Source organism: Barbus barbus, assembly GCF_936440315.1.
Source record: "Barbus barbus genome assembly, chromosome: 13".
Lineage (NCBI taxonomy): Eukaryota > Metazoa > Chordata > Actinopteri > Cypriniformes > Cyprinidae > Barbus > Barbus barbus.
The window spans coordinates 12,055,122-12,081,943 of record NC_136741.1 but is presented as its reverse complement, the minus strand read 5'-3'; the positions used below and the strand labels follow the sequence as shown (position 1 = coordinate 12,081,943).

The 26,822-nt window shown below is 36.4% G+C and overlaps 2 protein-coding genes across 6 annotated transcripts in view; both read right to left on the bottom strand.

Moving 5' to 3' along the window:
* Positions 1-679: 679 nt before the first annotated feature.
* LOC306878694 (platelet endothelial cell adhesion molecule-like) lies at positions 680-10,932 on the bottom strand. Of its 4 annotated transcripts, XM_079431182.1 has the most exons (16): positions 10,795-10,932; positions 10,638-10,655; positions 9,482-9,775; positions 9,127-9,408; positions 8,766-9,035; positions 8,153-8,422; positions 7,772-8,047; positions 7,006-7,281; positions 6,232-6,333; positions 6,121-6,151; positions 5,817-5,881; positions 3,236-3,280; positions 3,005-3,097; positions 2,580-2,633; positions 2,412-2,434; positions 680-992 (listed from the first exon to the last, which is right to left on the bottom strand). In XM_079431182.1, exons 1-16 carry the CDS (start codon positions 10,856-10,858, stop codon positions 936-938), a joined length of 2,220 nt encoding a protein of 739 aa, XP_079287308.1. In that variant the 5' UTR covers positions 10,859-10,932; the 3' UTR covers positions 680-935. The 4 variants fall into 4 exon arrangements, 3 of the variants coding, with proteins under 3 accessions (XP_079287308.1, XP_079287307.1, XP_079287309.1); XR_013784962.1 differs by lacking the exon at positions 5,817-5,881 and having other exon boundaries at positions 10,795-10,908; XM_079431181.1 differs by lacking the exon at positions 680-992 and having other exon boundaries at positions 2,230-2,434.
* Positions 10,933-11,445: 513 nt separating this feature from the next.
* LOC306878679 (regulatory-associated protein of mTOR-like) overlaps positions 11,446-26,822 on the bottom strand; it is a 273,686-nt gene continuing 258,309 nt past the window's right edge. For both annotated transcript variants that reach the window (XM_079431159.1, XM_079431160.1), the window contains exons 30-36: positions 22,312-22,359; positions 19,401-19,507; positions 18,381-18,508; positions 16,420-16,506; positions 16,200-16,316; positions 15,494-15,623; positions 11,446-14,714 (exon numbers count right to left, since the gene is read on the bottom strand). In XM_079431159.1, the coding sequence (XP_079287285.1) occupies positions 14,646-14,714; positions 15,494-15,623; positions 16,200-16,316; positions 16,420-16,506; positions 18,381-18,508; positions 19,401-19,507; positions 22,312-22,359 (686 nt within the window). In that variant the 3' untranslated portion in view covers positions 11,446-14,645. The remainder of the gene's footprint in view (positions 14,715-15,493; positions 15,624-16,199; positions 16,317-16,419; positions 16,507-18,380; positions 18,509-19,400; positions 19,508-22,311; positions 22,360-26,822) is intronic.

The following is a 26,822-nucleotide window of genomic DNA, read 5'->3' as shown; positions in this document are numbered from 1 at the left end:
TTCAAAGAAAACCTGTGTGATAAGCTGTTGAAAACAGTCCACAAGGACCTCTGAAACTGGAGGATCTGGAGAGATTTCTTTATGGAGGAATGGTCTCATATTTCTTGACAGATGTTCATCCACCTTATTACACATTATAGAAGAAATCTTGGCAAATAAATCTTTTTACAGAATTCTTTAACTTTAATAAAATTTAATTTACTTTAATTACTAATTAAAGATTACATTTTGTGAATATGAATGACGAAGCGGATAAACACCAAAGACATATTTCCATGTGTCTCCTATTAAACTAAGGGTGCCAATATTTGTGACCTTAGTGTATGTAGACTTAGTGATGTCAGGCTGCATGAGCTAAGTGATGTGGGTGTGATTGGTATTCACTAGCCATTATCATCTTCTCCCAGTGGAACCCAAAGGGAAATTCTTTGTTTTGGTTTCCTTTAACTAATGCTAAAAGTTACATTATTTTTGTCAGTAGATGAAAGCATTTTGGCCGAAGATAAACTCATGACTTTATCTCTTATTTGAGCTGATATCCAAATAACTGCTGTAGCAGTTTGCATCACATCATTCAATGCAGCTGTACACGGGGTACAAAAAAGACAACTGATCCTTAATTTCAACGTCATAGAAAAGTTATTGAGGTTTTAAAGTTACAATATATTTAACACAGAGAGAAAGTCAAATAAGTCAATTCACTTTATTCGAAATACAACCTTGTGAAAAGCATGTGGTTTTTTTAGTACCGACTATACACACAATAGTATAGCACTGTGACAAATACGACAAACAATCAGTCACATATGAGGAAAGGGAAATAAATGATTAAATCAGTGTTTTTTTTAGGAGAATGTTGGTGAAGGAAACAGAAGATTGATGGTACATAGGCCACAGTAGTCCAGAGGGAGGTGAGGGATGTTGACTGACTTCTATCAGTCCACTGGTTCAGGAAGATCACGGTTGAGTTCAACATATTCTAACAGACCTTGCTACAAAAATACAAGCACAAAATTATTAGATGGATGTGCTCATTTTCAGAAATCATATTAAATGAAAATCTGTTTATGTTAGTAACATCCTCTAAAAGGAAAGGAAAGGTGTCCAATACTCAGAATTTGTGCTCCGCATTTCACCCATCCAAGTGCACACACAGCAGTGAATAGTGAACAAATACACACACACGGTGAACACACACCGGAAGCAGTGGACAGCCATTCTTGCTGCGGCACCCAAGGAGCAGTTGGGGGTTCGGTGCCTTGCTCAAGCGTCTCACCTCAGTCGTGGTATTGAAGCATTCACCCCCCCCCCCCAACCCCCCGCTAGTACCAAAACTCAAACCCACGACCTTTGGGTTGCAAGCCTGACTTTCTAACCATTAGGCCACAACTGCTCCAGAGGAAAGGGAAACATTTCTCTCAAAGGACACATTTCTCTCTTGTCATTCTTAACATGCTAAACTCTGTTGGAAATCCACATAATCTATCAGAGATGTACACATAATGAGGAAGAGGAGGTGAAAAAGTTTAACAGTAAACCCAGAAGGGAAAATTGGGTTGATGTCAGTTTCAATGTTTTACACTGAGTCATCGGAGTCATTCTGTCTCATAATTTTGTTGTACTTCTGTTTTCCTTTCCTCTGGGCTTTCACAGAGTTCATGAAGTCACTGTGTGCATGACTGCTCTCTGTAAATTCTGTCCCTCTGTTCAAGAGGAAACCACGGCCCTGCTATTTGTTCCCATCTGGAAAGTGTGACTGGTGCTTCCCACTTCACTTACTGTAGACAGAGTTTACAAAACACACACATTCAGTCCTCCATGCAACTATGTTACCTCCTCCCACATGGCATAGGGATACTGAAGAAAACTAAGATCACTTTAGAGTTCTCTGGTCAGGTGCAGTGATGCGCTACGTCACACGCAAAATAGTACTCATTAAAATAACTTAAGTCTCAGATTGCTATTTGTTAATAAACAAGCTGCATGCTTTGATTTAGATTTTAAGTAATTTAAAAGTAAATAAAAAAGTAAATAAAAGCCCATGAGTAGCATGTCTTCACTGTGCAGATATTTGTATTTAAAAAAAATTAGGTAATGAAAAAAAAATCTTTTTTTTTTCACAATTTTTGGACCAAATTACTCCTTAAACTTGCAACGCTTAAAATGTGTGAATTTCACTGCAGTAGACAACAAAACAAACCAAGTTATATAAAAACAAATTATGCTGGACCTGGAGTATTTAATTATTTTTAATGTATAAGCCAAGTCAAACATTAAAAACATGACATATTTTCTTAACTTTTGAAACACACTGAGACACAGGCGATCTCTTGATTATTTCAAAGGTCAGGCAGCAGGATGGAAAGAATGCTTATAAGGTCATAAGAAGTGAGAGAATTAAGGTCACTTACATGGTTTACATGTTCAATAGCTCCTGTACAAACAGTATGAGTTAGAAAAAAAACCATCAATTACAACACAACCAACTGCTCTGTGTGTTTGCATTACATAATGTCATAGGAACCTTTTGTGTGTAAATGTCTAAATGTATTTGTTATTTTTTGTAATTTTGTTTGTACCTTGAGCGGTCTGAAGCTCACTGTACACAGTACCTGAGCCTTTTTTCAGAGGAACTATAGAACAAAAGAAAAAAAATATATGTTTAGGGTATATCTTAATAAAAAAAAAGGAAGGAAGAGGTAGAAATAATAATTGTTTTGAAATGCACACTGTAATTCTGAATAATGTAAGTAAGAAGCTATTGGAGTAGGCAGGAACCTAATTAGTCTGGCCTTTCCTGTTTATAAGATGTCTCTAGAAAATAACCACTGTAATTAAAATCCAGGGCTCTTGATAATTTGGATGGTTAGACCCCACCCAGGAAGCGTTTTTTTCTCTAATCAGCTCATACATGCCAGGGAATCAAAATGTTCCTATTCAAAAGGCAAGAGGAGTGAGAGGAGAAATAAAAGAGATAGATATAGTTTTAAAACGTTGAACTTACTTCTTGTAGGATCTACAGGTTGAGGATGAACCACCTCTGTGTACTCTACGTCACCTTCATTTGTGGACCCTAGGCTGTCCTGGTCAGAAACATCTGGTGAAAAACACAAACATCAATACAAAGATACAAAATGAAGTAGGTTAGAATAATTTTAGGTAGGCCTGTATGTTGCAGGTAAATACTAGTAGCTTGGGGCATGCACGGAACTCATATGATTAAGTGGTGACTTACCTGGAGGTCTTTCACTCCAAACACTCTCTTTGTTATTCACCACCACTGAAACACACAGCAAAAATAGTGCATCAGCCATGGCCATTTACATGCCACTGATCTCAAGTGAAATCAAATTAGCTGAAGTACATTCCTATACATATATATATATAGCGTGTAAAATAAATAGCCTACAAAGAAAATAAAACAAATAAGTTCAGAAATGAAGTTATGTGTGTAATAAAATGGAATGACACAGGGAAAAAGTATTGAACACATGAAGAAAGGGAGGTGCAAAAAGGCAAGGAAAGCCAAGATACCAGTGGAAATTAATATTAATTGGTTCAGTCCCAGCACCTACAGTACCAGGATGATGAAGATGAAACAAGGAGTGGACATTTCAGCAAGACAATGATCCCAAACACAGTCTTCAAACCTTCAAGATTTGAAGACTTTGTGGAAGAATGGGCCAAAATCACACCTGAGTAATGCATGTGACTAGTTTCTCCATACACGAGGAGTCTTGAAGCTGTCATTACCAACAAAGGCTTTTGTACAAGGTATTAAATACATTTCAATAGTTCAATACTTTCTCCTCGTGTCATTCCATTTTATTACACAACTTATTTTCTGAATTTATTTGTATGTATGGATTACTTGGGTTGTGACCGACATCTGCTGAAAATTTCATGTCAACAGCACCTTTAGAAATATATTTACCGAGAATAATAGTGACATGCTCAATACTTATCTTACCTGCTGTATAAATATATACCAAATCTATTAATTCAAATTTCAGCATGTTGAATGTGTTAGGATTAACCAGTAATCAGTGATTAATCAGTCAATTCCCTAAACTAAGCAGAGCAGCTTGTGTATGGTATATAAGCCTTGTTTCCAATTTAGTTACAATCACTGTATCTCCTGAACCTGTGACCTGCTTTTAGAGCATTGCATCTGAAGTAAACGGTTTGGTCTGGACTCTGGTGACACTGTACTACCAGACAAATACAAAAGCAGGAAACTGTTCATAAAATAAATATATATGCAAAGTCAACATTGCTGCTTCAAATTTTTCTAAATATTTAAACCAAAGGAGGTTATTACAATATTTTAACGAAGGTTAAAAGTCAGAAATAAATAAACAATACTTGGTTTATATGACACCTAATTCATTAAAATATGTTAAAAGAGACAGAATGTTGAAAGAGATTTCGATAATCTTAATATGTTAGGGAATAAATTCCAAATGAGGTAATTCCAAATAAAACATTTTATTAGATTTTAAATGCCTATCAAATCTTGTTTCATGTACCAATACACACATTTTTACAGAATATTTAACAGTAAATAAAGCATTAACACACATGCTTTTAGAGTAAAATGAAACAAACAACATCAATTAATAAACAAACATATGATGATGGAAGCAAACACACTGTATGCAAGCAAAGCAGTGAAATCAGAGAAAAAGCACACGGTGAGCAGATGATTCAGATGCTGTTAAGATGAATACTTAGCCAAACTGCTGTGATATGGGTGAGTTTAATATTTTTCTGCTGTTCTAAAGGTAAGATGATTTGCCAGTGTCAAAAACTGACAAATTTTACATTTACACATTGCATCTAAACCAAAAACCCAATCATGTTACCAATCCACAGTTTAATTCCCCTTTTCCTTGTTTAAAAAAAAAAAAAAGTATGATCTGAAAAACTAAAAAGATCTGAGGTGGTCCTAAAAAGCCTTAATAAATTTTGCCTCCAGTTTCATAATCTTAGAAATTGCTTTGTCTTATAGTTTTCATAACTCATAATTTTGGACCCTTCACTACACTGTTCACAGGATTCTTTAGTTGTTCCCATTAATTGTGGTGATCTCATTTCCCATAGGTCACCTTCCCCGTCAAGGCATCAAAGTGTAGCTCTGCGCCTGGAATTAGACAGTGAATTTGCCAGTGTCACACAGCGTCTTAGTACAGTAAAATTTAGTTGCAACTGGTGATTAGATATCATGATCATAGATTAAGTGATGTAAACATAGATGGCAAAGTCTGAATACTCCTGGTCTGTCATCTTGACTCAGGATGTGTGTGCGTGTGTGAGGGGACACTTTGTATGTGGACACTTCAACATGAAGTCATCTTAATCTGTTCCACACAGTAGCAAGTTGCTCCACCATTGACTTAAAATGAGCTCCCTCATCCTAATTAGAATTGGTTTATTGGGTAGATATGACAAACACACTTTGGGGTACAGTGCAGTGTTTGGCATGTCCCAAAACTACAGAAAGGACTTCCATCCACATGACCGACTGTTTTCAGAAACTCCTGCAGGTGTCTGATCATACAAGGACTCAATATAAAATAGTTCTATACAAATATATAAATATACAGTCAGGGTTGGTCAGTCTTGCAAGAGTTTGGGTCTGAACAGGTAATATAAATGACCACAACATGGACTGGTGAACTAGAGTGAAAGAATGAATGGAGTGGATGATGACTGTGGATGAAAAAAAAAAAAAAAAAAATAAATAAATAAATAAATATATATATATATATATATATATATATATATATATATATATATATATATAAAAAGACTACCTGTGTGGTCACTATAATGGGTGTCATGGGTTAAAGAGTCATCTGATTTAGGGCTTGCAGGCTTTCTGAGGAATGGTGAGAGAAAAAAAATCAAATTAACATTAAATATTCTCCACTAACTAAATTTCCTGGTTTTCTATGGATATTATTCCTTTTAAAACAGATTTGTCTGTTTGGGACCACATGACTTGTAAAGGCATGGTCAGATGAGTGTAGCGACTATTTAATAACACAAAACCACCTCATCTTGTCTCTCTAACGCCTTCAATTCTAGACCAACTTAAACATAAGCCAGTCGACTCACATTGATAGTTTGGCAGCCATCTCTCTTTTACCTGTGACAGAGAGAAAAGTTGAAAAGGGAATTTGGTTCACAGGTCAGACAGGTGATGCAGGGGGGCTGTAGGCTCTCTACCTCGCTTGGCCTTGAAGTGCTTCACGATGAAAAGGACCAGCAGGGCCACTAACAGCATGCAGAACACTGCAATCAAAGCCATTTTCCACTTTGCCAGGCTCACTATAGAGTGAACACATACAGAGAGAATGAGTAGATGACAAACAACATGGACTTTCTTTTAGATGTTAAAATGTATAAAAATAAAATGTTGCATATTTGGTTTCTTTAAAAGAATAGGTCACCAAAAAGAAAAAATCTATTTTGAAATATGTATGATTTTCTTTCTTCCATGAAACACAGGAGGGGTTTTGATTTGCAGAATGTCCTAGCTGCTTTTTTCCAATATAATGAAACTGAAAGGTGACCACAGCTGTCAAGCAATACTTTCATTGAATGACGATTTAAATGTCAATGTGTTCCTCACATAAACGTACTGCATGGCTTCAAAAAATAACCATGACACATTCTTAAGGTAAAGGTGGTTAAACACCAGCGTGGCAGTGTCACTTTACAGGTAAGAAAAAAAGCCACATAGAGCATGTTATTCTATATGCACAGGCTCAAGAACAAAGTAAATTCCTTATGAGATTCAAGATGGGTGAGATTTAACCTTTCACTGTCTGCAAAAGGTTTGAAATGAAGGTTTTTGAATGTAATGCAATCTCTCATAAAAACAGCACATGCAATAATTATAAAACTTTAGAAAAAGAGACTTTTTAAAATTAATTTATGTATTAAGTTTAAATGTCGTTTCATAAAATTGATTTGCTGCTAAATAAAGATAAAGCTCACCTTCGACTGTGACTGTGTCACTCTTCAAAGCATTTGCCTGGTTATTTGCCTCACAATAATAATTTCCACTGTGCTGTCTCTTTACTGCACTCAGATCATATGAGGACGAATTACTTTGAACTGTGGTCCTGTAGATTTCTGTCCCACTGCCTCCATAAAAACTAAAACTGATAGGTGGAGAGCCTTTTGGAATGTTACATATCAGGGTAACATCACTGCCCTCTTCAATGTTTCCTGGAACTGGAATGACTGTCAGTAAGGGCTTCCCTACGGGAACTAAAAACAAGAGAACAGTAAACTCAATGAAGTAAACAGACGCTTCTACGAAATGACGTAACATTATAAATCAGTGGTTCTCAACCAGGGGACCAGGACTAACTATTAAACTGTTATAAACATTCTAAATTTAATCAGGGGGGCACTGAGTAAAAAAAGGTTGAGAACCACAGTATTTAAATCACATAATGAAATTACACTAAAAGTACTCTAATGTAACTTAAAAGTAATACTATATTACATATAAATAACACAATTACATTTGAATATGCACATGCAGAACTCAAAAAGTTTTGTATATTTCTGCAGAACTGAAATTGGCCATAATTTATAAAGTTCTTTCTTTAATTATTGGCTAATAATGATTTTAGGGTCAATCTGTAAACAAATCAACTCTAAAATACTCAATAAATTCACAGAATCTATCTGTCCCTGGTCATTTGTAAACTACTGACTTTTTAGACCTCATATATCTTTACGATTACCTCACCTATAACAGTCACATGTAGCCTTTCACTCATCTTGCTTGAGCCATTATTCTCTGCTTCACACATGTAACTGCTGATGTCTGAAGGAGTTGATATCATGGCTAAGAAACGAGCCTTCTCATGAAGGTCAGACACGTTAATACTGTTCAGGGTAATGTTGTTTCTCTTTAGTGTGTAGATAATTGGCAGACTTCCATAGTCAGAGTGGCAATGAATCCAAAATGACTCATTCATGATAACAGGACCATCAACTGAGATCTCAGGCTTTGAAACAAGAACTTAAGAGAAACAATTGTTAATTAACTAAAAAAAAAATGTTACGTATTTATATTGATCATATTTTTTGTTTTCCTAGACAAAGTGGATAAGAAGTCACTGCCTACCTTTTGCTTCAAACAGCTCCCTCCTGCTCTTTTTGATAATCCCTTTGGCTTCAGCAACACATATGTATTTCCCATTGGACACTTTGCCTGCAGTGCCTCTGTATCTGCTACTATTTGTTACAGGTATTTTGTCATGGAATATTGAGTACCTTATATCATCCATTTGAATTCTCTCTGAGGCAAAGCTATTGATTTGACAGCTGATGGTGAAGGGTTTTCCCTCAAAAACCTCAGCTGGGTTAAAGCGCAGATCAGGCATGGAGAAAAGCTCTGAGGTAAAAATATACAAACTGTTATCAAAGCATAATATATTTAAAATTGTTTGGTTAGACAAGACCAGACTGTGCTTAATGCTCATTGCCTTTCAGCGTGACCGCAGCAAAGGATTTTCACACAAAACATTTTCAGCTTCTAACTTGTAATATAACAAAATTCACATTGACAAATTTCTATAGCTGTTTGTCCTTTCTGCATACTGATAGCCCATGGTCATTGTATGCTTCTAAAAAAGGGGGGGGGGGGTACTAAAAATGTCATAAGTTAATCTTATTTTAAGGTGAAATTTCACAAAGAATACATTAGGAAACATTGATAAGCATTCATTGTCTCTCACCGTTTACAGTGATATTCACAGCGGAGGATTTAGAAACACCACCAAGCCTTGAGATACACTCATATTCCCCAGAGTCATTAGCCTTAGCAGACACTTTGTAATCTGTCTGTGTCATGTTCAAACTGAGCGTGGTGTATCCATGGATGAGACTGATTTTGATATCAGAATTTCTTTGGTAAGTCGTATCAACACTGCAGCTGAAGGTTATTAGATCTCCTTCAATGACATTTGTTGATGGGTTGACTTTGATATTGGGATTGATCTCCAGCTCTGAATTGGAAAGGAATGTGGACATGTTTAGACTTCCTGGATGAACAAATACATTTATTATACAGTTTAGTATGAAAATGTATTGACATACCTTGAATGTCAAGACTGATCACATTACTGTCATTAGAGCGTTTTATTTTGCTACGGAAATTAATAGAATAGTAGCAAAGTATATTCACAGTTCCTTTAGTAAGGGCTAGCTTCTTCTCAACTCGGTGACTCTTTGTGTGCTCCTGTATGTAGAGCTCCTCAACTCCATCACTAATGACAAATGTCAAATCACCCATTTCTCCCTCTACTGTACAGACAGCAGTAACATAATCTCCCTCTCTCAATTTCAGTTTATCCACTGTTAGGACTGGTGTCTGAAGACCTGCAGAAAGATCAGTAGATATTAGAATTCTGAGAGCAATTCTTCTACACATTGAACTGATGTGCTCCTCTACCTTTCACTGTCAGGTCTTTGGCACTGCTCTCCATCGTTTGCTCCTCAATGACAACAGCACATTTATATTTCCCAGAGTGGGCCATTCTGGCATCTGGTATTGAGTAGAGGTGGTCCGTAGAACTGGTCTGGTCAGTATTTAATGCATGAAAATCTTTGTAGAATTTGTATTTATATTTGGGGTGAGACCCTGGCCCATGGCTGACTTCTGCCTGACATTTCAATGACACATTTGTACCTCTTTCAACTTCGTTTCTCGGATGGATAAAAAGTTGCACACTTTTTATGACAGACTCTGTGGAGAAATAAAGCAATTTTACCACTTAGATGGTGGTGGGTGTTTCAAGGAATGAGATTCGGCATCAGAGAAATGAATTCCACTCAAACTGCTACTGGTTACGGTTTACACTGTTGTGGTGTAAAATGTACTCCGATTTACTTCTACTAACTACTGAAGCCCTGAACTATCTTATGAGTCTACTGCTCTTAGCCCATTTAGCATTGCATTTGATATTCTTACGACAGTCTTATAAGCCTTATTATCTGCTCCCCTTTTGGTGCCCAGGGAGTTGGTGTACATAAACACTGAGGCAGGAAGGAAAATAGTTAAACATATTTAGAAGCTTCCATCCCTGGGGATGAGTTATTTTAGAAACATCTGTCTACTGTACACCCATTCACACCTACAAATGGCAGAAACCAACACATAATTTTATAATTTTGCAATAATATGTATGAAATACTTATGTAAATGGTCCAGAGGTGTTAAGCTAATATTCCATATAAGCAAGCAAGTAAAGTAGTAGGTACGTATGTAAATTCTAAAAGCATCATGCCGAAAGCGAATGACGAATTACATCACAAGGCTTACTTAAGTTCTCATGTCTCTACCACTTCCCACTACTTTCCAGAACCAGGGCATGTGACAATACACATGAACATGTTTTCAAAAACAAACAGTACAAAATCACTTTTTTTTTTTTTTGTCCAAATTATAAGTATTTCTAATATTAATAAATGTGAGGTCAAACTGTTCTAAATCAAAATCAACCACTTCACACAGTAAAATTGTATAGATTCCACTGATAAATGACAACGATTGACATTTTGAAATATAATAACTTAATACAAGGCTGAGAATTGAGTGATTTACAGACCTGCGCAGGCTTCCTCTGCTGATGATGTTATATATTGTCAGACGGTTAGACAAAAAAAAAAAAAAAGAAGACAAACATCAAGACAAGTTTATATCCAAACCAACCTTAACATCCACTTGAACCAGTATTGAGCAACTAGAAATAAAAGTGTCCTTACAGGTGAAGAGGAAGAGGAAGAGGAAGGTGCCAATCTTTAGAGAGGGCTGAATCTTCACCCACATGGCTGAGCACTTCTAACCAGTGTGTGTACGTATGTTTCTAACCAGTGTGTGTACACTGTAGGACAAAGTGAAGTGAAGATCGAGGGAGGAGTTGTGTATGAAGGGGTTTACCTCTACCAAGTTATCACACGCTTCACACAGCCTCTGTTCTCTTAATTTCACAGGAAGTGAGTGTTGCTTCCTGGGGAAATGAGGCCTAGAGCTGGAATGTTCACTCTGGCTGGATTTGTGTCTCTCTGATGAAGCAGGAGGATGGTTCAGTGGACAGGAGACGGAAGTGAACCTGTGTCATTACTCTTCAGGTAAAAGCCTTCTATTTCCAGTTGTAAACCAGCAGAGAACAACAGAGAAATGCTTAAAAAACTCACTGATTACTACTTCTGTAACAGTGATTCCATGTCTTTGAAAACAACCAGAAGCCAAGTTCTCACATGGACCTGCATTGTTCCTGAAAACAAATGTTTTTCAAGAATGCAAGAATATATATAGTAATAATAGCACTTAGCATAAAAAACATGACATGTTGTCCTATGACAACATTAGGAGGACCTGGAAAAAATTATGACAGAAACAAACAAATTGACAAATACTGCAAACTGTACATTTACATATCTGGTTTATTCGAATGCTTGCTATTCGTCTTTTAAACCATGGTGAAAATGCAGTCTACAGCCACAGAAATACACCTGATTGTTTCAATTCATTTAACTAATTTATCTTTTTCTTTAAAATGTTAAAACCCAAAACAGGATTAGTAGAGCAGTGATTTCCAATCTGATGAAGTTAGAGTATATCCCCCAGTCCCTGACAGGGAGCTGAACAAAATCATCTGATAGGGATATACTGGCACAATTCATGAACAAATCCACTGGTGAGTGCTAAACCAAATTCTCCTTTAGATGAAAACAAATGTCCAAAGGGGGCAGAAAACCTAAAAAGAGACTGAGGGTTCTAAGGAAAGGTGACGGACAAATAAAGTTGCTTTTTCTTTCCCTTCAGTGATTAATGCAACAACAGTAAGAGAATTGCAGCCATACCAAGAAATGCAAGCCAAAAATACAAACAAAGAAAAAAAGAAGGACAGTAAATGAAGAGATTAAAAGATGAAAAAAAAAAAACTAAAACTTATCTGGTTAAAAATAAAATACAGATATTACATAAACCAGTTAACAAAAGTAAAAACATAAATACAAGCACAATTCAAGAATTAGATTTTCAGAAGGTAAGAATTAAACATCTGCCAGTCATCATTTCCGTGACATTATCAGTGACACATCAGAAAATCAGGGCACTGAAGTTGATGGAAAACTACAGACAATGACGTTTTACCTTCATCATCTCATAATACAGAACAGAAGACTCCGGACTAGGGTCAATTCAAATAATCCCGGAGGTGAGCTTCAAAACATATACTAATTCTTTTTTTCGTCCATTTATCTTTTTGGATTTTATGCCATGAATTAAAAGTGTAATTTGATTGTGACATGATTGTCCCAGAGGTAACTGTCTATGAGCTGGGTACATATTTCTCAATATTTGATCCAGACCTGTTTCCATCAGTCACCTCATAATAAAATTCCCATTTGCTTGCAGAAATTTTTACTAGGATGTGAAAGGAAAAAGCAAACAAGCAAGCAAACAAACAAAACACTCCGATCAGAGCTTGTACAAAAATACATTTCCACCCTGATCCTCAACCCTTCTAGTTTTATTAATTGGCTACTCAATCTATCAGCACCTTAAAATTCCTTACAAATCTCACTTCAGCACTACTGATAAACTGTATTCACATTATGTACTCCAAATAATGCTGAACAATTAATATAACAAACAAACAAACAAAAACAACAACAACAACAAAAACCAAAACAAAACAACAAGGCTCCACCTGATTTTGCTGCTGTACAGAGGACGTTCACCCAGAATCATTTACTTACCTGCATGTTCTGCTAAACCTGTGTGACTTGACAATTAATGTCTTTAAATTGCCTGGTTCCCATCCATTTGAATTGAACGGAAAAGTAATAAAAAGGCATCTGATAAATATCTCCTTTGTGTTCCACACACAAAAACTAAATAAAATAAAAATAAATACAAAAAAAGTCATGCAGGTTTGCAATGACATGCAGGTACATAAATGATAAAATGTTCATATTTGGGTGAACTACCCCTTCAGGCTTTTAGTAAACACTTTCATTTTCATTCTTGTGTAAACAACTCAAAATTGTGCACAGCTGAAGGACACAGATGAAACCTCTGTGAACCACAAGCTATAAACACTCAAACACAGAATTACAATTAATTTATCAAAGCTAACAACAGCACAGGACATAGTGAGACTGCGATAACAGTGACATGATAATTGTATTTGATTCCACATAATGCTGTGTGACTCTATGGGTAACCTGGAGACTGTACATTATTGGAGTGACAGGGAAAGTGAAAGTGGAAACAGATCAGGTCCAACATAATGAGAGGCTAAAATTATGAAATAGTCCTTTTTCTGTTCTGTCAACTGCACTCATTTTTCATCGAGGAAAAATAACAACATAGGCCATCTTTAATTTTAAAACCAAATTAATTTGTGCAGCAGATTACATATGAAACTCTTAAAAGAGCCAGTCTGCCCAGTAGATTTTTTTTGGGGGGGGGGGTGATGATGATGATGATGAAGATGGCGACCACTAGCTCAAGATAAAAGGTTTGGTGCTGCAAAAGTAGGTAATGTGGCATTTCCAGCATGGAGAACAGATATTTCTTTTAACTAACTAAAACAGAGGCTCTGGCACAATTTTAGTGGGCTATGTGTGTAAAGAGAGAAAAACTATTACATTTAGCTCTTGAATGCAAAACAAGTAAAAAAAAAAAAAAAAAAAAAAAAAAACTTTGAAAACTAGAGGTTATTGTACTGTCCAGGCAAAAATAGATGGCAAACTCACTCTCTCTTTTCTTTATATTTCTGCCGTGAAATCTATACAAATCTTTATTCTGATTATTTGAGCTTATCTTTAAGAACCTTGTGTTTCTCCCAGGCTCCACAGTTCTTAGTGTGGATGCAAATGAACAGCAGCAAATGTTATCCGTGTCCAGTGCTTTGAGATCAGTGTTCTATGTGATGTTGAGATGTAAAACCACAATAAATTGTTGAGTTTCGATGCAGAGAAGGTTTGGCATAGTGTGTGTGTGTGAACATGTTAAGCATGGATGTGTGAGGGAGGCTGTGATTGGCGAGTAAGAACACGGCATCTGTCGGCTATTTCTTCACACAAAAATGCATGGCTGCACACTTAAAAACTATGGATCTACAGAAAGATTGACAAGAGTTTTTCAGAAGAGCACATCCAACTGTACTTCAGCAGAGATATGATGAGGCACAGGGCTTCAGAGAGAACCCACTGAACAATAGGCCTTCCACAGTCAGCCTTGAATACAGAGCTTAGGGAAGTTCGTCATTTCCTAGTCTCTTGTCCTCAGGTCAACCTCTCTGACTCAGCAGGAGGTTATCAGTTCCAAGAAAAAGTTGGCTAGCATTGGCCAAACCATAGATTTGTTTTTAGATCTTTATATGCAATTTAAATAGTATACACTCCTCTGCACAGCCAAGTCTACAATCAATAAATCCATAATGAGAATTATGTTGATAATAATAATAATAATGGTTTTAATATAGTCATCATGTGTGGGTTCAGCAGCCTTCTTTAGACATTCATTGTGGTTGTTGCATATTTACAGGAAGTCATTTACATCCAAGGGAGGCAGCAGGGGTCAAAGGTGAGCAGTCATGATGTTATCTGAGTCTCTTCTCTGCTGAGTAGATGGACATGTAGTAGTCATTACTGCCCACGGCAAGATGAGGCTGATGAAGTAAAATAAAGAAAAATCGTTTTTTTAAAATTTTCTAATACAAATGTTATAAAATGTGTACAAAGTACGTTTTTGTTTTGTTGGCCAATACCACAGTGGCCTTACTATATACTGACATCTGTTAATGTGGATGTATGTAAAAGCAAAAATCGTTTACATTGGTTCCATTGTATAGATACAATAAAGGGAGGCATTACTGAGTTAAGGTAGTATTTGGCTGGTCTTCCACCATTCCTTTAGCCTTAGGTTTTGGAATCAAAATTTCAACATGGGAGAAAAAGTGTCCTTTTTATAAGTAGTCTCTGGAGGTCCAATTCATTCTAGTGATTTGGTTAGTTCGGATGGGTCATATAAAATTGTAATGGTTCTAAAATAATTCACAGATTAATTGTAGTCTCTAAGTAAAATTTTTTTTAGTATTAGTAAAATATTTACTTAAACGCTGCTATTCATCACTGCCATCAAGTTATAAATTCAAATATGTTTAATTTAAATAGTTTAATTAGTGTAAATTTATTTGTTCAAGTTATGCCGTTATGCTAATTTTTAGTAAGTTATTCATAGGAAGTTATATCATTCGATATATTTAAAAATATTGCCCCTTACAGTAGCTTCAATGTGGATAGCTACTTTTGTTAATAACTTGACTGTAGTTTAACTACTTTAATTTATGCGTAACTTGTAGCTCGACAACTTACAATTTCAAATTAGCTTTCCCAACACTGCAGCTCATAGTAATAAAGACTGTCTTCATTGAGAAATCTGTCTTACCCAGTAAGGGTGGAAGGCCAGGCAGCTGATGGCTCCGATTCTCTGTCCCATGAAACCATCATAGTATTTAATGTTGCTGATCACATCCCCATTGGAGTTATACACAGCTATAAACTGATTCATAGAGCCACTGGAGAGAGCAAGTGAGAGAATGAGAGGAAAAAATGGTTTAAAAAGAGGCATGACTTACAAGCATATCAGGACTATGGTGACCACCTTGTTATTGCTCTGTCACAAGTGAGCAGACGTGATTCTGCAGGGACAATGCGGGACATGTGGGAGAGCAATAACTTATTATTATTAAACTATGTAAACATGTTAATTGCGATTGGCTCTGTGCACTGGGCACTCAATTTGCCCAGGTACGAGTGATAGCACGTGGCCTCTTCAGTCTACCAAATATAATGAACTGAATATAATTATTGTAGAATTGAAATATAAAGTTTTTGTGAAGCTGCTTTGAAATAATATGCATTGTGAAAAGCGTTGTGCAAGTGCTCAACCTGAATGTATCGGTGTATCTGTACTTTATAATGTGTGAAAGTTCAGTGAAGTACATGTGGACCTTAATGCCGGGTGTAAAGAGGGTTCATGAATGCAAAGGAAACAGTTGCCTTCTCAGTTTTTTTTTTCTTCTAAACAGCGACTTTTTGCATAATAGAACTAATTGTATAAATGATGTATAAGGTGCATGTGCATCTCTCACCAAGCGAACAGATTTGCCCGTGGATGGATGTCCAGAGCCGTCAGTCCTTTCACTGTCTGCAAGATGTTAACTGATTCTGGTGTCCGTGGGTCAAAGTACCGCACATCTCCATTAACACTACAAGAAAGGAGAACTAACTTGTGAGCTAAATACAAGAAGGGCATGAGGTATATTCTTTAAATAAAGTGATAGAAATTGTGTAGGAGAGAAAAACTGTTACCTGACACTGATAATGTGTCCCTCAGGCTCTTTCTGCAGATGTGCCTTCACGACCCAAGCACCGTGTTCCCTATACGTCATCACACGGCTGTAGAAAGAGATAGTTGATTGTGTTACAGTCCACAAAATGTAGGCAGCATTGTTAAACACTGACCACTAGAGGGAGCTGCAGGAACGCACTGCACCAGAACACAGAATAACAACAATCTATGTAGTAACCAGCACAGTGGATAAATAACTGACATTTTTGGCACTGTGGACTTTCAAAAGATCATTCAATAGTCTGGGTTAATAAGAGTTATTTATTGATTGATTGATTGATTGATTGATTGATTGATTGATGGAAGAAATTAATAACTTTATTCAGCATGGATGCATTAAAGGGACAGTCTACCCCCCACCCCCCCAATTTTTTTTTTTTAATCTTTTACTTCATTCTCTAATCTTTTACTGTCATTCTGAACATATATGCATTTCATTTTTTTTACATTTTGAAGAATGTTGATAACAACACAGTTTCAGTTCCTGTTATTTTTGTTCATACAAATACAGTAATCAGGAACTTGAAATGGTTCCTATTCCAACATTTTTCAAAACATCATCTTTGCAATCGTGGCAAAATGATGTAATTAAAGCCACAATTGAAAGTTAAAAAAAATAATAATCTAAATTTTCACACAATAAATAAATAAATAAATAAATATATATATATATATATATATATATATATATATATATATATATATATATATATATCTCAGAATCAGAAGAATTAGCTTTATTGCCAGGTATGTTTGCACATACGAGGAATTTGTTTTAGTGACAATAGTTCCACAGTGCGACAGAATGACAGCGACAGGACACAGATAATAAAAAAATAATATACAAATATACAAAATGGACAATAAGCAAAATAGCACAAACGCAATATACAAAATAGACAATTCAGTATGTACAGGTATGTTAGGTACAAATTTGAAATGTAATAAGTATGTGTGTTAAATAAAAAATAAAAAGTATGATATTGTTTGTGTATAGATGTAATAATAGTTGCATAGGATTTATTTTAATTATAAGTATGACAGCATGATTCTGGGAAAAGGTGAACAAATCTGTATTTAATAAACACTTTTGAAAGTAGCCTGAAGAAACCACCTTTAAACTAGACTGAAACATGACCATGAACACTCCAGCAATTTTACATGGATGCAAGGATGTTCTCATACAGACATATTCCTCTGTGACAAAACTTCAGCATGTCAGAGGTCATGATGCAAGTTCACTTCGATCTCATTAAGCAATTTAAGTACAGTGGTTGCCAGACTGCAAGCAAATGAATGAAAAGGAACTCAACAACAGTGTGACACAGGAAATGTCAGAATGAGCTGTGGGACACAAGAGGTGGAGTGTTTAAAGGTGCATGAAAGCAAAGAAATAATAAGGCACGGAAGAGAGCTGATGCATGTGACTAGCAGAGGGGAAATCTTGAGCATTTGGAAATGCTACAGCCAGAGGGAATTGTTACGTTAGCATTATTTAAATATTCATAGGCCTTTTTATGACTTAATTACAATGTTTTCTCATGGAATTTATGGGTGAGTGCATGTGGACACACGGAGATGTGAGTTACTGTTACAGATACTTTTATCCAATTTTAAGACCAAACGCAAAATAAAACAAGCTCAGTGGTGCAAGACAAGAGTGAAATTGCATATAGCCACATGATTCATGCTGAATCATTTTCTGATCTAGCCAGTTAGAAATGATTTTTAGATTTTGAGATGTCTGATTTATGAAGTCATACCAGTTGTGACGGCACATCAGAGATGAATACATTTATGATTCAGTAATATGACTCTTTTTAAAGGTCTCTGAGGGTTGATTCAGTAATATAATTCAGGTGAGGTGCATGTGTTTGATAGGTTAGTGATTGTGGACAGAGATCTGTGAATGCTGACACACCATTCGTTAGGTCCCATTCTGCGGTCGTACACCCGAACCGATCCGTCTCCAAGACCTGCAGCTACCAGTGACCGCTGAGGATCACATGACAGGCTGGTCACACAGCTGTCTGCTCCTGTTGGGATGTCCTGCAACACAGACACAAAAGCTGAATGAGTTTTTGGAGAAGTGCAGTTATATATCATTTAAATACTAAAGCATTTCAATACCATACTAAGACATATTATTGAGAGATAAAAGTGACAACTGATATTAATATGCATTTTATGTAAAGTTTCATTGATTTACAAGCTATCAGAATATTATTTTACTTTTTGGCCATATAAATATCAGTAACTGCATGTAAATATCAGCAAACAAATTGCATAGTTTTCCTCAGTTTGGGCCTCTGAATAAAACTGATTTTATAAATAGATTTACAATGATCGCTTTGTTTAGACAATGGTTGCCCCAGTGTAGAGAGAGTGTAAAGGTTCAATAAACTGTATTTTGAAAAATAGATTTTTAGTGCACATTAGAGTATGTTGCAGTTTAATACTTCAAGATGTATCATAACATTACAATTGGATCACATCTGAAACGGCATCACAAGTGTGAGAGAAACACATCCTATGAGAATGGAACAGCAGGATCAGTTTCAATCGTTTCTAGTGTGGTTTGCTTCACATTTGTCCAGTATGGCTTCTCATAAAAGCAAGTCTGACTGCAGAGTGAATTTCCAGCTTTAGAGTTTCTGCTTTAGACAAATTGCTAAATTAAACTGAATGACTGCTCACCAAAAACAATGACACAAGGTTCTGCAGAATCAATCAATGGAAACGTTCATGCAAAACCTTTGAAAAGTTGAGGGAAAGCAAGAGAGGCCAGAGAGAGACTAATAGGGAGGAACATTTTACCTAACTATGAAGCAAGACAATGGTACACATAAATGATGCCGCTACAAATCTCATCCGGAACCAATGTTTTTAAGGTGAATGTGTGTGTATTTGTGTGTGTGTGCCTGTGCAACTCAGCCAGTACCTGCACTTTCATTTCCCTTTCTGTGTCCCAGATCCGAATGACTCGAACGTCACCTGACGTCATCAAGAGGCCAGTCTCCTGCTCCCAGTCCACCACCATACCTGCACCTTCAAAAGAGAGAGTACAGAAGGTTTACACACATACAAATCTCTGGGCTCTCCTGACATGTCTGTAAGTTATGATAAAAGATAAAAGAGTCACACATTCATCTTTTGGTTTTCATTTGTTTCAGAACAATAATGTTGGTAAATGCACCAATTTCTCAAAGATGCACACCTCTTAAAGTTTAAACCAAAGAAAGAAAGAAAGAAAGATAAATAAATCAAAGCCACATATGGGGCTGGATTAAAAAAAGATCAAGATCAACAAACATTAAGATGAACCTTTTATCTTAAGATGAACTCGCATTTTATGAAGTGGTTAAGAGCTTATGGTCCAGGGTCTAGTTCTGGTCATTCTTATGACAGTAAGAATGATGTGAACAGAGATGGAGGAATTACAAAGATCACTAAAAAAAATAAAAAATAAACCAGCAGACACATTCATATGACTGTCAATGTTATAATTTCAGGATTAAGTGGCAATTATTAGTTATTCATGCTGACACCAATCAAAGATAAGCTGATTTCATTTATGATCCAGTAACAGGATTCTCTTTGAGAGACTCAGTTGTCTGATTCTCCTTTGTAGATTAGATGTCATTGTAAATTACAAAACAATTTTATTAGAGCGCAGAGAATATAGATTATAGACAGCAATTGTAGATAAAATGAATAAAATATAGATAAAATGTAGAATAAATGAATAAAATAACAAATAGAAGCGGTTGTCGAGTGGTTCTTAACTGGTTTACTTCAAGATCCAAATTTAACAATGAACATCAAAAGGCAACCTAACAGACTTTATTGTAAAAAATCAGTCATTGCAAACTATGTTTTTCGTTGTTTCTTGTATTTAATGCTGTGTGAGTCATATTTTCTCGTGTTTACCTATGGTTTTCTAGGATAAGGACTTTGAACATTTAATGTCAAATGTGCATTAACAAGGAGTTGATTTTCCTTTTGCTGCTATAATAGCTTCCACTTTTCTGAAAGGCATTTCATTAGAACATGGCTGTTGTGATGTTCTTACATTTAGACAAGAGCAGATTATTCAACACCAGGCATTGATTTTGGCATTGCAATTCAACCCAGAATGTTCAGTGGGGTTCAGGTCTTTGTGCAGGCCAGTTAAGTGCCTCCACACTAGGGTTTTTTCTATGGACCTTGCTTGTACATTGAGGCACTGTCATTTAAATGTCTTTAGAATGTCACTGTATGAAGTAGCATGAGTAGATTTGTTTTCACTGGAATAGCCAAACCTGCTAATTACAAGCAGGCGTCCACATATAATATCTATAGGTCTGTCCCAAATCATGTACTTATGCACTATTCTATGACGTTTTGTAGTATAAAAACAGTGCAAGCAGTGTGTTCACACTGAAAATTTCAAAAAGAAAAAGTGCACTTTAAATACCTGGATGACGCACTTAAATAACCAAAAAAATGACGTGTGGAATGTTGGACATTTCATGCACTCAATTTTGTAGCAAAGGGGGAGGGGCTATCAGACTCTGATTATGAATGACAAAATAATCTTATGTAATTCATAAACTAAATGGTCGTGCATAGTGTGTCATTTGGGACACAGTGTGTCTATGAAGGCTTGAGATTTTAACAACTCATTTTGTGCACAAATGCACTCATATTTTAGTAAGAGTGCTGAGAATTCAAGTGTCTGGGTCTATTCACTTGATTAGGAAACAGACTGAGTGAGAGACTCAGGTTCAGGTTGGACTTTGTCTTAAAATTTAACAGCACTGGTCAGGTCACAGGGCTTACAGCTTCAGCTTATTGCCTGAGTAGACCTCTAGATTAAACTGACCAAAACGAACTTTCAATTTATTGCAAAGCTTTCACGTTATTGGCACCTTCTGAAGGACAAGAGGGTTCCTGACTGGTCTGGGGCCCTGGTTCAGTTCTGACTGACTGGCTGTCATTTTCTGATTCTGTTCAATCAGTAGAGTAAAGAACACTCTTACATGAGTGTCCCAAACAAACAGCTAAAAGTTATGTGGATCAGGACATGCTGGCAGTGTAGCACTGCTGCCCTACTTTCAAAACTTCTGCTGTCAATCAAAAATCCAATCTTAGGGAAGAGAAAACCCCCCCTCACATTCATCCCTCCAAACACTGCTGAGATATAAATGGAGAAACCAAAGGAGAATTTCACATCAGGAATAAAAACTTTATGAAGCACATTCATCATGAATTTGGTTTGTCTTCACTGGTCAGTGTTATGCTTAAATGAATAAACTAAGACCTAATAATTATGAACTTTTGATGACTTAAGTAGTTGATATGCAAAAAAGACGTTTATATATAGCACACACACCTAAAATATATTAAACACAAAATGTAATTAATAAGCAAGAGCAAAAAGCTCACACAAAATTCACAAATTTCAACAAAAATTGTATGTTCATCATTCATAAATTCCTAGTCTCTATATCTCCGGTGTGTTTGTACATTTGAGCTAATTTAATTTTGCTTTCATCAACTAAATTGAGCACCAGACTAAAATTAGTTTCTCTACTAAAATGAGCTCTGTACTAAAGCTACTTTTACTTCCTTTCTACAGAAGTGTGCATATTTTTCATAAAAAAATAGTGCTTAAAATTAAGATTTTTTTTTATATTGGTAAGCTTTGACTTCCACCAATCAGAATTGAAATAAGAATGAAAAGAGCCAATCAGATGAATGCAGAGAAAAATGTTAGGCTATAATTGGGAACAGGAAAACATTAGATACTCAGTGTCACATGTGCAAACACCAAATAGAGTTGAAGGAAAAGAAGAGAGAGAAGCACTCACCTCCCTGCTTACTTCTGTCAAGATAGATTGAGACCCGTCGGGCCAAACCTGTGAAAGGAGAAGAGGAAGAGAGGGGAAGAGCACAGGAAGGAGATCAGGAGGGTTGGTCAGTTTATCAGCCAGAAGACACCACCATGTTCGCACACATGTAAACGCACACCAGGATGTGATCTGTAGCCCTGTCCCAAATAGGGCACGTCATGCGCATTTGTGGTCTTGCAATAGCTTTTATACAAATGTCAGAAAAGTCCACAAGACGGTAAGGTGTTTTATCTTTCAATTTAGGTTTCAGAAGGGGGCTTGAAAATGCCTCCATAGTGGTTACCATGCACTCTCAATGCACACTTGGCCTATCAAAACTTTATGAAGTGAAGTGAAGTGAAGTGACATACTGCCAAGTATGGTGACCCATACTCGGAATTCGTGCTCTGCATTTAACCCATCCAACGTGCACACACACAGCAGTGAACACACACACACCGTGAACACACACCCGGAGCAGTGGGCAGCCATTTATGCTGCAGCGCCCGGGGAGCAGTTGGGGGTTCGGTGCCTTGCTCAAGGGCACCTCAGTCGTGGTATTGAGGGTGGAGACAGCGCTGGACATTCACTCCCCCCACCTACAATCCCTGCCGGCCCGAGACTCGAACCCGCAACCTTTGGATTACGAGTCCGACTCTCTAACCATTAGGCCACGACTTCCCCATGTGGCATTACATGATTAAAGTGTGGCACAAGGTTTCAGGACAGCATTTGGGATTGGGCCTATCAGACAGACACACACACTTTTACATGGAAACGGGCTCTCTCTCTCTCTCTCTCTCACGGACACACACAAACACACACACACTTTCCACCCGAATTTAATTCACCTCATATCTTATCTGCATCCACACATACACACATTGCAGGAAAGGGAGGGAGAACAAGGCTGTGGTTTCCCAGCACGACATCTGCCAAGTAAATCAGGTTTTCTCACAGGGAGCCGAACAGCAAGGCTGAAATCAGTTCTCAGAGCCAAAAATTTGCTCATCCATCTTAAAGTAGCACAGATGTGCAGGAGCTCTTCAGGAAAGCCAGAAGCTCAAGAATATTCTTGCGTTCTGATGTACGTGACTGAGAGCTTCTTCTGGCATATATATATATATATATACAAACAACAAGAACAATAGGTAAATTAAACGCAGAGATATCTGTTAAAATGGTATCGCAAATGGCACTCCATTAAAGAAACACTTTAATAATACAAATTTTGTTATTCACTCATGTTGCTGTAAACCTAGCTTTCTTTCTTAGCAGTAAAAGAAGAAATGAAGAATGTTACAGCCACTATATATAGTATACAGCGTCTTTCAAGCTCCAAAAACAAAACAGTAGTTCTTATACCGTAAAACAACTTGTGCGCTATAATCCAATTATACCAACAAAAAAAAAAGGGGGTTCCCAACCATGTTTCTGGAGTCAACATTTTGAACGTCTTCTTTGTATGACATCTGTTTCAGGTCTTGGAATCTCTACTAATAAGCTGATGAAATAGAGGTGATTGATTAAGGAGACATGCAAAATGTGAAGTGATGGGGTGACACCAAGAACGTAGTAGGGAGCCATTGTACTAAAGTATGCTAAGGAACAGCTTTAGCCCAATTCGGACGGTAATTGTCTCTCGTGGACATCTCTAAAAACAAACTTACATGGCACGTCAGTGATAAAACTCATGGAAGGTGATTTATTCACAATGGAGTTCTGTGATCCTACGACTCTGGGAATGCACTGCTCATGTGGCATGAGCATGATTGTCTGCTTGCAAATAAAATGTCATACTTGGAATAATAAGAATAAATTCATAGTTAATACTATCCTATTTATTATTTGATTATTTAAATCTCCTGTTTAAAAATAGGGAAATAGATGCACTATAGCTGAAATGGTTTTCTGTCTTGTATTTTATCTCTCAAAATGATTGATGTCAGGTAAGTTAATGTCAAGTTAATGTAACCTCTTACTTACATAGAGTAAACATGAAACTGCTTGGTTTCTATTTTTATGTATATACTATAATTGTATATAATAAATATTTTAAAATTGTATTGCATAGTGTTGCTACCATAATCAACCATTTCAAATGTTTACATGCTTTTCTACTATTTCTTGCTTTTGTTCTTAACAGCTCCTACTTGCTGTGGTGGAGCAGTTATGAAATATTGTTCTTGTAAATACTTTCCAGCAATTTCAGTAATAAATACACATGCAAATTAAAAGAAAAGTGCAACAGTTACTGTACAGTGTTTGGCAATGGGCAAAAAGGATTGAAACGGTGAATTTTGAATTGTTTTCATCTTGTAAACTCAGAGATGTAGATTTAGATGGCAATTAAATTACCACAGGACCTTGGTGTTTCTCAAAAAACAGTAGGCAGTTCGGCCGGGGATTTTGATGAGGGTGGTGGGAGAAAAACATCAGCATTCTGAATTTGGATGGCAATAAAATCACAGATTAACTACTCTAAATATTGAAAAACGCTTGGTCTCCTTAAGAAACAATTACCGTCCGAATAAGGCCAAACAGGCAAAATTATCAATGAAAAATGGCCTTTAGCAAGCATTGTACATTGGTAAAATTAGATTTTATAGTAAGTGTTGCAGAAATAGAAAAGAGTAAATAACAAAATGTAGGGCCACTAATCACAAACTGGTTAAAAATCAAGAAAGAGATACCTTTTAAGCCTGCCACGTTGTTGCTTTGTTGTGTTTGGTTAGAACAGTGTTAAATCAAAAGGCTGCAGAAAACTTATATACTGTATAAGGAGAATTATTTGTATGGACTATTTTTATAGTGCCTTTTTTCACTATATGCTATGCATGTGAAAGAGCTGTATAACCATTCTTCAAAATATCTCCTTTTATGGTCTACAGAAGATGGCTCCATTAAGTAACAGGAGTTTGGTAAGACATGAGAGCGAATTAGTGATGACAGTTTTTGGGTGAATTAAAACTTCAAAGAGTCATACTGCTGACAGAAGCCTTGTTCCTCCTTTCCAAAGACAGAGGACCCTGAAAAATGTCTTTACAGACATTACAGAGGAAATGTAAACAGATTTTGCAGGGGAATCACAAAAAGTTATTTATTAAAGTAAATGAAGGAAAGAAAAAGAGTGTCTGAGCAGCTGTTATGTAGGTAAAGAAAACAGGAATGAGAAACAGCAGTAAGGACGAGGGCTACAGCAACCAAGGAGGACACTAACGTTTATGATTTCTATTAAAGCTACTGATCTTTTACTTAAGCATTCTTTGAATGAAACCATTTCACTTTAAAATTGAGGTAAGAGTGCCATAAAGCATGGATACATATACAACATGCATGCAGAAATTTTATTCATCAATTTTAAATTTGGCTAGGAGTCAGTGGTAAGGTCATAAGGACATTCAAGGATTTCCCTCTATCTTCTGCTCTGATGGAGCCATGACCTGGCTAAGATTATGCCACCCGTCTTTCTCCCTGCAGTTGTCATAGAAACCAGTTTTAATGACAGTTCTGAGATCAGCTCTACGATATTTTATGTGAAGAACAGACTAAAATTTAAATAATTCACTGAAAATCTTGCATTCCACCATTGCTCGTCAGGCATACTGTGATCACAAAGGCTGTGTTTGCTTTGGTACACTGCTTAAAAAATTATAAAATATGCAGTTTTATTTTGTGGCATTATGCAAATATGTCTTTAGTCAGTCCAATCACATAATGAGTCAAAAAAGATTGATTGGGATACAGTATTTTAAAGTGTGCACTTGCTTATGGCACACGCAGATACATCTAGCAGATCATATGGATAGTTAATGCATACATTTGCATATTGTGCAGTATACAGAATATGGAGAGATTGCATACTGTAGAAACATTGAGTAGTAATATGCAGTATGAAATTTCGAACAGAACCAAATTTCAAAGATCAATGCATTTCAATCTGTTACTCATGCAAATCTATTAAATTGAGTTATATGAACTACTTTTATGGAGCTTTTTTGTCCTTTTTGACAGTGACAGTTAATATCAAGTTGTGTTGTATGCGAAAGGCATAATGTTCTGCTTTTTGTGTTCTATGGAAACAAAGAACACAAAAATAATGATTGAACAGCATGGAGTACAGATATGGTGAACTATTCCAAAATACCCCCCCCCACCCCACAGAGCAGCTGGGGAAAAAAATCTGTGTCTGTGAGTCTAACTGGGTTTAACTGATAGGTTGTGATAAGCCCCACTGCTGACAGTCCTAGACGCGTCCATCAGCTCATTTCAATGTGCAATTTAATTTCTCAAAAGTCCACCAAGAATAACCAGGTTATGACACAAATTTCTCTAGATACAACAGATGAAGCAGGTAAGCTCCTCTATCTATGAGGCTTGTCTTGTTTTGATATCATCCACCTGGAATAATTAAAAGGCACTGGGACTATAATATTATTTGGTTTAGTCTTATCAGTTTTGTAATCTGATATGAAGAGGCTTAACTTCTT